Source organism: Ruditapes philippinarum, unplaced genomic scaffold (assembly GCF_026571515.1).
Source record: "Ruditapes philippinarum isolate M1 unplaced genomic scaffold, ASM2657151v2 ctg13693_1_1_1_1, whole genome shotgun sequence".
Lineage (NCBI taxonomy): Eukaryota > Metazoa > Mollusca > Bivalvia > Venerida > Veneridae > Ruditapes > Ruditapes philippinarum.
In genome coordinates, this window is record NW_026864336.1 from 24979 (window position 1) to 37240 (window position 12262).

General features: G+C 31.1%; 1 protein-coding gene across 1 annotated transcript; it reads left to right on the top strand.

The window, feature by feature from the left end:
* Positions 1-1938: 1938 nt before the first annotated feature.
* LOC132725238 (uncharacterized) lies at positions 1939-9596 on the top strand. The gene has a single exon (XM_060710333.1). The coding sequence runs from the start codon at positions 3498-3500 to the stop codon at positions 6594-6596; it is 3099 nt and encodes a 1032-aa protein (XP_060566316.1). The 5' UTR covers positions 1939-3497; the 3' UTR covers positions 6597-9596.
* Positions 9597-12262: the final 2666 nt, after the last annotated feature.

The following is a 12262-nucleotide window of genomic DNA, read 5'->3' on the forward strand; positions in this document are numbered from 1 at the left end:
ATTTTTTAGACCTTGCTGACTTAGTTAAATTCATAATAATGGTACGATTTTTCCTAACAATTTACTTCTTATGACAGCCTCTTGATATTTGGTATACAGCATTGATATGATTTCAGTTATGTGGCTCATACACTTTCCATTTGCTGACCTAGTTGAATTTTTGCATTAATTTTAAATGGAAGGAAATTTCCGTAACAGTTTTCTTGGCAACTACATATCACAGCATCTTGATATTTGGTATTGTGACTGCATTAACACGTTGCCTAAATTTCATGTCTATTGCTTATCCACTTCCTGTTTACCGATTTAGTTAAATGTGCGATATTTATGGTCAATGGTAGGACATTTTTGTAACGTCACAGCCTCATGAGTCATGTTATTTGGTATTGAAATGCAACCCTGCCATTTTTGTCTTTGACCCATTTTTAGCTCACCTGTCACAAAGTGACAGGTTGACCTTTTCTGGTCGCTTTTAGTCCGGCGTCCGTCCGTTGTCCGAATGTCATGGCGAACGATAGGACACTTGTTGGGTACCTTGAACACACGATAGCACACTTTTTGGGTAATTCTATTCATTCCGTCAGTACTGTTGGGTACTTTTGTTCTCTTATTGGGTATTTTCAAACAAAAGAAATACCCAATAAATGACCATTCGTAGGAACGTCGTCCGTCCGTCCGTCGTCCGTTAACCTTTACTTTAAATGACATCTCCTCATAAACCACTAAGCCAATTTCATCCAAACTTCACAGGAATGTTCCTTTGGTGGTCACCTTTGAAACCCGGGGGTCATTTATTTTTCCTAAATGCAAATAGTAAAAACTTAAAAATCTTCTTTTAAAGAACCCAAAGAGCTAGAGCTAAGATATTTGGCATGAAACATGTTCTAATAGATGTCTACCAAATGTATTCAAATAAGAGCCCTGTGGTCAAAATTGTCCCCGCGCCAGGGGTCATTGATTTTCTTCTTTAAAATCAAAAAAATAGCTAGAATTTAGAAACTAAGCATGAAACATCTTCTAGTGAGTGTCTACAAAGTTTGTTCAAACAATAGCCCTGGGGTCAAAATTGGCCCCGCTCCGGGGGACATTAATTTTCCTTATATGTGTATAGCAAAAACTTAACAATCTTCTTTGAAAAAAAAAACAAAACAAATAGCTAGAGTTTAGATATTAAGCATGAAACATTTTCTAGTAAGTGTCTACAAAGATTGTTCAAATAAAATCTCTGGGATCAAAACTGGCCCTGTCCCAGTGGTGTCATTGTTTTTAACTATACGTGTATAGCAAAAACTTAAAAATCTTCTTTTTAAAAAGCACAACGAGCTAGACCTTAGGTGTGTAGCATGAAACATCTTCTAATGGGTGTCTACCAAGTTTGTTCAAATAAAAGCCCTGGGGTTTAAACTTGCCCCACTCCGGGGACCTATATACAGGTGAGCGACTTCAGGGCCATCATTGCCCTCTTGTTTTTGATAATATGATAGTTTCATTTAATCCTGATGTAACGTTATTACAATCAGTTCAAATGCCACTAAAGGAACATGTACAGGAACACTGATAATGAATAGCCTATATTTAAGAAGAAATTGCCTAACTGACAGCTATACTGTTGACAAGGCAAGGCATCCGACTCGTGGAGTTTTAGTCTATAAAGAATATAATGGGGAAAATATCAGGACTTTCATTTTACTTCCACACTGTTCCAGATAATCAGCTTATAGAAATTTGCCTCGTAGAAGTTCTATTTGGACACTTTATGGTAAACAAATGGACTGAAAAAACAAATATTACTTTATTCAATAGACATTTTTGAAAATTTAATTAATTAAACACAATTATTTGTATTATTATTTGTGTAATAGGAGATAAAAAGACTCAAGGTAGAAGATTCTCCTCAACAAAAACAGATAGAATATGAAAAGGCAAAATCAGGTATGTTACATAGAATATGAAATGGCTAAATCAGGTGTGTTATATAGAAAATGGAAAGGTCAAATCAGGTATGTTAAAAAGAATATGACTATGCATATGAATATGTTGTCAGATTTGAAAAGACTAAATAAGGTATGTTATATATTATTGAAAAAGGCTAAATCAGGTATGTTACATAAAATTTGAAAAGGCTAAATCAGGTAAGTTATATAACATATGAAAAGGCTAAATCAGGTTTGTTATATATTATATAAAGATGCTAAATCAGGTATATTATATAAAATTTGAAAAGGGCTAAAATAGAGAAAATGAGAATCCCTAAAGAAAGCCCGAAACAACAAAATTGAAAATGTTGCAGGCTTTGTTTGATTGAGCCTGTTTATGGACAGTACCGTAAGTGCAAACTACCGTCCAAGCCTCCTAGCATTGCCTTAAGCAGAATTCAACATTTAAACATGAAATGATAAAATTTGCATTAAGGAACATCAGTAGATATGTTCATATGGCGGTTGTCAATGCGACACTTCCGTGCCATTCAATGGTCCCCAACTATTAGAAAGCGTGTGCCTCAGGTATGTTATATAAAATATGACAAGGCTTAATGAGATATGTTATATAGATAATGAAAAAGCTAAATAAGGTACGTTATATAAAATATGAAAAGGCTAAATCAGGTATGTTATACAGTGTATGAAAGGGCTTAATCAGGTATGTTGTACAGAATTTGAAAAGGCTAAATCAGGTATGTGATAATAAAAACACTTAATCAAGTTTCTTATATAGAATATGAAAAGGCTAAATCTGGTATGTTATATAAAATATAAAAAGAATTAATCAGGTATGTTATATTATAGAATATGAAAAAGCTTAATCAGGAATGTTACATATGATGTTATATATTATATGAAAAAGGCTAAATGAGGTATTATATATATTATATGAAAAGGCTTAATAAGGTATGTTATATAATAAATGAAAAGACTAAATTACTATTTAATTAGGTATTTAATGCAGGATATGTAAAGGCTAAATTCAGGTATGTTATATACTAAGGCGGAAAAAATCCCATTTTGGCCTGCAAAAATCCAAAGCAAAAAATGTTTTAAATTTGGAATGTGTCTTCATACAAAATGAGTTTCCGTTTCAATTCTTTTGAAATTATTGAGACTTGGAGATAAAATTTATCAACAGAAAAAGAGAATTTTATTTAAAAACTGCCTGACTGATATTCCGTGCTTATGTGCCTAAATTAAACTGTTGTCTTTATTTTTGCACAGTAAGTGTTTTGGGCCTGTAATAATCTGTCCATGGAGGTCCATAATAATTTTCTGTATCATTAACACATTGATTTGTTCTTAACAATTGAATGTCATATTATCATTTGAATTACAGAATGGCGGGAAAAGCTGATAGAACAGTATCAAAAAACCCTGCTGCAAGTTCCTACAACACCTTTACAGCCAAAAAGTGAAAAATGTAGCTTTAATGAGATTTATATTAGACCAAAAATAACCAAGGACATAATTAGAGATAAAGGTGAGACAGAGGAGGTGGAGGTTAGAACAATGTCAGAAATCTTCACAAAGGACGGAGTCCCCCAAAAATCTGTATATGTTCTAGGAGATGCAGGGTCAGGCAAAACTAGTTTTTGTAAATATCTTGTCAACTGTTGGTGTTTGGCACACAGTGAGGAACATGAAGCAGACAATGAAAACGAAGATGGCAATGAGATGCATGTGGGTGGAAATAAAGAACATGGAGGTGACAATAACGAACATGACAATGAAACTGAAGGAAGTCAGAAACATGGAGGTGACAATGAAAATAAAGGTGATGATGAGATACATAGAGAACATGGAAATGACATTATAAATGAAGAGGTTAACAAAGAACATGGAGGAGATATGGAAAATGAAGATGACAATGAAGAACATGGAAATGACAATGAGAAACATGGTGGTAACAGTGAGGAGCATGGTGGTGACAGTGAGGAGCATGGTGGTGACAGTGAGAAACATGTAGGTGACAATGAGGAGTATGGTGGTGACAGTGAGGAGCATGGCGGTGACTGTGAGGAGCATGGTTGTGACAGTGAGAAACATATAGGTGACAATGAGAAACACGGTGGTGACAGAGAGAAGCATGGCAGTGACAGTGAGGAGCGTGTTAGTTACATCGAAGGAATTAAAAATGTTTGGTTTGATATAATTAATTATTTCATGTCGAAATATGAAAGTGAAACATATGAACAAATATTCAAGGGTGTAAATGAGATAAAGGAATTTGATTTTGTATTTTACATCCCTCTTAGACAGTATCAAAACATTGATACTATTGATGAAATGCTTCAAAAACGTTATCAAATGAAAATGTTAAACACACTTCTTGAAGAGGAATCCTCTACAGTTTTGATTTTGCTCGATGGCTTAGATGAATGGTCCTCTGAAAATGTCCCAGAACATAGCATTTTTAAGGAGTACACAATAGTAACTACTTCGCGGCCATGGAAATTTCATACATTAAGATCGAGTGATGTGGAGATTGAACAGTTGCTGAATCTGAAAGGGTTTGATTTAAGATGTCAAAGAGAAATGGTAAATAGGACAGTCTCACAATTAAATAATAGAAGACATGCTAATAAAGAAGCTAGAGACTGCATGGAAAAGCTAGAAGAAGAGTCCTTGAAAAGTTTAAAACAGGTACCAATTATGTTGCAGCAACTGATTTGTCTATGGTTTGATGGTAAAATTGATAAAACCTCAAGATGTGCCATCTACACAGGTATGTTAGAGTTATTCTTCACCTGGAATGACATGAAAACTACAGGAACAAGTACTCGACACATGAAGGGTACCCAGAAAGTAAACCTCCCTCAATATTTAGCCGATAAAACCAAATTAAGATTAAACAGCCATTTAATTTATGAAGTATCACGGTTGGCTTATGAGACACTATTTAATTGTCCGAAGGATAAATCCTTGACATTTGACATTTGTATGTTTGATGAACTAGAAATATCAGATGAAGTAAGAGAAAATTGCTTGAAACTTGGAATATTGACAGAAGATGAATGTCAAAGTTTATCTGTATCAGAACCACCAAGCTCATTGTTCTCTTTTATTCACAAGTCAATGCAAGAATTTCTGGCTGCAGTAAATATTTGCATCAATTTCAATGCAAAAATAAGTTCATCAGATAGTACAGATAATGTTGAATTAGCAAAAAAGTTTATTAATAAGGTTTTTCAGAAATGTTCAACAGTAAATGACATATTAGAGCAATCAAATGATGTAATTATGCTATGTGGTCTAGAACCAAGATTAGCAGCACATGTTTCAAAATACATATATGATACTGTGTCAAAAGACTCTATCGTTCAGGAATACAGGAGAACAATAAGTAGTGACATTTATGATACCATTAATAAGGATCACCATTGTATTACTGATATTCAAAAGTTTATGTTTAACGCAATGGAAGAACTTAAAGCAACATGTATTGTAGTAAGTAATCCTGTATTTTATATAGGAGATTTAGTCATTGATAGTCAGGGTCAGTATTGTGATATTGTTTGTTCAGGTATTGATCAGCATCAAATTGTTCCTGGCTCCGTTCTGTCTTTTTGTGTAAAAAACATCAGCAAAAAAAATGTTAAATTTACAAAATATTTACCAATGTTTCATCATCTTGAAAAAATTGGAATAGAATATGAAATTGGATCAAAAATGTTAACAAGTACACACAGTGATAGTACACAGAGTAATGAACAGTTGATTGATGAGGTAAACAATTGTGTTTCTGAGACAATTAAAGTAAACACTTTTACATTAAAATCTCTGACTCTTCAGCATGTCTGTGAGGAGTATTACCCAATTTTTAAAACAGTTGTAAGTTACGTACCTAGTATGATCAATCTTGTAGCGATACGAATGACTTTTATAACAATGAGTCAAGATGATACTATTACATTTTGTAATTTTCTTGAGAGAACCAGTCATCTTGAACAAATACATCTTTTAATGGTTAAATGTGAGTGTGAGAACCAGCATGATGTAAATTTATCAAAACATCAACCACTTCAGTACCTTCATTTGTTTGATACTGTTAGTGTGTTAGATGCTGATGCTACAAACCTTGAAATATTTAGATTTTGGGAATTGAAAAATATTAATTATGAGAAAATATTTGATATTATTAGAAAATCTTACAAATTAAAAGAACTTGTATTGAATGGAGAATATCACAATAAATCTAAATTATATCATACCAACATAACAAAGAGACTAGTCATAGTAGTATCATTGTTACACAATCTCAGTAAGCTTGTGTTAGGGCTTTGTAGGTTAACTGACAATATAATACAGTCTCCTTTAGAGATGAAAAGGTTAAAGAACATTGAGCTTAATAAGGTTATAATGAGTTTGACAACATGGCAGAAATTTGTTGATAGTCTACCTCATATTCCTCATACTGTAAATGTGATTGTATGGCTCTGTTATATAACAGGAGATGGTGAGGAGTTTAATGATGATATGTTAGCATTGACATCACGAGGAGGACTTAGTGGAGAGAAGGGAAATGATGCTATACAGTATGTAAAGGATAGAGAGTTATTTCATGTTAAACGTCGTGGTGATTGGTTCGACCTTTCAACTAAAAAGTGATAAAATAGTATACAAGTAGTTAATATTGTGGTTAAAATAAATCATTGCATATTCAAAAACATAAATTTAGTTTTCATTTTCACTACAAAAAAAAAGATTTGAAATTAAAACAGATGATACATGCCTTTAAATTTTCAACAAGAAAGTGATAAAGTATCCGTGTAGTTACACTGTGTTTGAACTAAATTATTGCCTGTTAAAATAGATGATAAATGTGATTTTTTTGTTTAAAAACAATGATTTGAATTTTTATCAAAGAGGATACATGCATTGAAATTTTCAACAAAAATGTGATAAAGTATCCATTTAGTTACATAGTGTTTGAAATAAATAATGTTGTTGTTTATTTACCTTTTCAACAAAAAAATGGTTTGAATTTTTAACATAGTGAGATAGAATGCATGCACTTAACAAAGTGTTCAGACTAAAAAAACAGGTTTTACCCAATAAATTTGGGTTTTTTTTATATTTTAATCAAAAAGGAGATCTTAATATTGTAGTAAACAATCATCATAAACAGTCCATTAAATACTAACTTCTGGTCAATGTAACAAAATGTATTTATAATATTGAAATTGAAGAAAATAATGTTCAAATTGTGTTTATAAATAAAAGTAAGAAATGCATTGAAATATAATACATCATTTGATCTTAATAAGAGTAAAGGTTTTTTTTTGAAGATCAGTGATAGTTTTTGAAAAAAAAACTGATTTAAAAAATTAATGTTCTAATTATGAATACATAAATATATATGTAAATAAACAAGTGAACAAATGAATGAATAAGTTATTAAATAGAAATATCACAGATGTTTAATGTGCAAGGTAAGAAAAATTAAAAGAAGAATTTTACATTCAAATACCAGTTATATGATATAATATATGATAGCATAAGAGAATGGTATATGTAAATACCGGTTATATGATAAATATGTCAAGAGAATGGTATATATCAATACAAGTTATATGGTATATATGAATACCAGTTATATGATAAATAGGAAAGTGAATGGTATATATGAATACCAGTTATATGATATATAGGAAAGTGAATGGTATTTATAAATACCAATTATATGCATAAAGGATTAGGGAATGGTATATTTATGAATACCAGTTATATGTTATATAATACTAAGGAATGTTATATGTAAATACCTGTTATACAATATTTAGACAATGGAATTATTTATATTAATACCAGTTATATGATATCTAGGACAATGAAATGGTATAAATATGTTAAATATGCAAATGAAATGGTATATATCAATACCAGTTACAAGATACATGTATAAAGGAAAATGTAATGGTGTAAATGAATACCAGTTATATGTTATATAAGACAAAGGAATATTATATGTAAATACCTGTTATACAACATTTAGACAATCAAAATTATTTATATTAATACCAGTTATATGATATAAAGGACAATGGTTATGGTAATATATTTATATGATATACTAGTATGGGAATGTAAGCAACAGTACCCATATTTTTCATTATAAAACATATATTTGCCTTTTTTACAAATATCTATTCATTTCTGAGTCATAACGTGCCTTTAATATTTAAAACTGTATGTATAGGGTAAATTAATTTTTACAGTATTAAAGTAAACATAATTATGATAACATAAAAACCATGTTATGAATTGTTTACTAGGTATTTGGATGTTTATGTGTATGTTATGCCTAGATATGTTATGTCTTATGAAAACATGCATCAAACATGTATGTTTGTTACTTAGAATATAGATTAAATATATCATGTACATTTGTTAACCTTTATTTACATGTACATGATAAACAAATCTATATTGGCCATGTTTAAAAAACTTATATGAAGGTAGGATAAGTCAATGCTACAATATGTTATGTCAATTGAACATAAACATTTAACATGAATGTTTAAAACTTGAAATGTACATTGAACAGTATCTAGTAGACATTATTCTTCTATCATGAATAAAAACTTGTTTGACAGCACTTATTATTTTGAAACTTGCACAATTTTATTCACTTGAAACTTTGATTGACTAACTTAAATAAGTCGGTTTTATTGGAAGAAAATAAAGTTAATAAATTTCTTAAGATTTAGACCTTGGTTGACTAATATATAGTTTGATGAATTACATGTAATTCTAGGTTAAAAGTTTAAATTTTATCAGAATGGATACAACACATCTATCTTTATTGAATTTATCATACAATGGTGGCATGTATTCCAGTATAGAGAAATGTTAACAAAATGTAAGCAACATATAACATTTATAACTTGTCTTAGAACCTTTATGAGAACATTGTTATTCTGTTGGTTTTGTTTAATTAGAAGTTTATAAATGTAATACTTTATCTATTTGTTTGATTATATTTGATAGTATGAATGATTGTGTAACTTTACTTAATAAATATTTGTATAAAATTGATTTGTCTATTATTGCTTTCCTATCTCTTACAGAACTAGTGTAGTTAAACACTTGTTGGATGTTTTTCTTCCCACATGTTTCTTAGTAAACAAAAACTAAGCTGTCAGTACATAAACAATGTTATCTATAATATATGCAGACTACTAAGAAGAGACCTTGACCTTTCCACTTTATCCATATTACAAATACTAAGCTGTCAGTACATAAACAATGTTATCTATAATATATGCAGACTACTAAGAAGAGACATTGACCTTTCCACTTTATCCATATTACAAAAACTAAGCTGTCAGTACATAAACAATGTTATCTATAATATATGCAGACTACTAAGAAGAGACCTTGACCTTTCCACTTTATCCATATTACAAAGACTAAGCTGTCAGTACATAAACAATGTTATCTATAATATATGCAGACTACTAAGAAGAGACCTTGACCTTTCCACTTTATCCATATTACAAAGACTAAGCTGTCAGTACATAAACAATGTTATCTATAATATATGCAGACTACTAAGAAGAGACATTGACCTTTACACTTTATCCATATTACAAAAACTAAGCTGTCAGTACATACACAATTTTATTTATAATATATTCAGACTACTAAAAAGAGACCTTGGCCTTTACACTTTATCCATATTACAAAAACTAAGCTGTCAGTACATAAATAACGCTATGCACAATATATGCACTTTACTAGGACTGAGAGATTGACTCGTGAAATAGAACTGGAATAGAAGCAATTTCCGTGTTAAACATATTTAATACAAATACTATTATCACCTGCAGTAACAATTTCGCAACCAATGGTGTATTTTTATACCATATGTGACGTCATACGATGGGTAACCACTAACATCTTAAATAAACCGTGACTGGTTTACCAAATGCATAAATATAATATATATTCAGGGTGTAGGTGTTTATGCCATCATATGTGACGTCACATATGACGTTATAAAAAGTATATCATTGGTTTCGAAATTGTTACTGCACATGACATGATCCGGGCGTTCAAAGTACTGTGTGTTAAGTTGATTCTATGATCCGGATGCATTATTAGTAAGCCAGTATGGTTTCATTGTTTTTTTCCTGGTCTTTCTATTCATTTACCCATCATATATGATGTCACATATGACATGGAAACTGTTACTGCACGTGATATATTCCGAGTTTTCTCCTTACTGTGTGTAAAGTTCATTCTTTGACCCAACTTCATTACGAGTAAGCATATAGTTCCACGAAGTTTGCCTAGTATTTCTATTCATGATTCGAATACTTTTAACTCTATGAAGTGGATGCTGGTAAAACACAAGTTATATCAACACGTATCATTATCATTATAGCATCTTAAGTTTACAACACGTGTCACTATATATGTGGAGATACATAAAACGTGACACTTTAAAGAAGATGATATAGCTCACATATTTGGTTATGGTAGGTCCAGAAAAATGTCAGGTCCTGTGTATATCTGTGATATTTTAGTGTCCACTGGCTAAAGAACCAGAAGAAAGTTCTGGAATTGGGGCATCTTTCTATATCTGCATCTTGCACTCTACAAACATCTAAAATGACTAATATTCTTATGGAGGACTCTTCCATATGGGCAGTCAGTGGCGAGTATAATATATACCTCAAACATATAAGTTATATTATTTAATATCATTAAGAAAAACACTGAAAATGAGCATATTATAGTAACATGTATTACATATAAAAATACGAAACGTGCAAAAGTCGATAACCTGAATTGATAATGCAGTTCAAGGAAAAATAATACTGTACTTAATATCAATCTACTTTATTGGAATTATTTCCCTTTAATCATAATAGACACATTTATTTCGGAAGGATTTTGAGAAACATCATGTTAAAGGGAGACTAGTCATATAGTCAAGTATATCATCTTTACATGTGTAATTTCCCTTTGATCAGACAGCAATATATATATTAAGAAATATGGTCTGTAATTTATTTATTTCCAACTATATATTAAATAGGCCACGGACTTTGTCTTAAAAATGGAACGAAAAGGAACAAAATAATGAAATAAAACAATAAATAATATGACATTGAGTTGGCAAAAATTTTTACGTAAAAATCCTTATTTAATCATTCAAATCCGAGCTTGGTATTGTCCTTTTGAACATAGAAAATTAAACATTCAAGAAGTAGTCGGAATCTGTACAGAGAGTTACACTTTAACAAAACCAACAACAACGAAAGTATTATTTTTACATTGATAGGTGAGGTAACGTTTTCTTTTGAACATAGCAATTTAAACATATTGAAATAATGTAAGAAATGTTTGAAGTCTTACCATGTACTTAAATTTTGACGTTTTATAATTCTAACCATTTATTTAATATTTTCTAATTCCCATTGACTTGATGAATTGGTGTTATATAGATCTATTGTGTTTAGATTTGTATTAAAACTTCGTGTTAAAGGTTAGTGACATATAGTACAAAGACAGAATATGCTGCATTAGGATGTGCTAGGTGAGCGCGATATATCACAAAGACATAATATATGCTGCTTTAGACGGTGCTTGGTGGGTGAGATATGTTAACTTAGGCTTAATTTACTGCTTAAGACTTTGCTTGGTGGGTGAGATACATTAACAAAGACAAAACATGCTGCATTAGACGATGCTAGGTTGGTGAGATATGTTAACAAAGACTGAATATGCTGCTTTAGACGGAGCTAGGTGGGTGAGGTATGTTGACAAAAAATGAATATGCTGTTTAGGTCGGTGCTTGGTTGGTGAGATAAGTAAATGAGGACTGAATTTGCTGCTTTAGACGGTGCTATGTGGGTGAGATATGTAAACGAAAACTGAATATTCTGCTAAAAGCGATTCTAGGTGGTAGGATTCAAACCCGCAGCGGTGTTTACCAAGTGACATACACTACTCGACGAAATACATCCCTAAAATTGGTGGTTTGTTAAGTTTCTGAAGAGATCAGGTTATATTACATAAATACATGCCATCTTGCTGTTGAAAATATTTCTAATTTACTTACAACATAAATACACTATTACATCGAAGATGCATTGATAACACAAGATTTTCAATATATTACAGCCCCACATACTTTATTGATACTGAATAATATATTACATGTATTGGTCGAGTTTTGTCTACTCTCTGAACGAATGTTGGTGTCAAATGTACCATTACAGAAATCATCCCTAGTGGTGGTAGCCTGTAACAGCCCGACACTT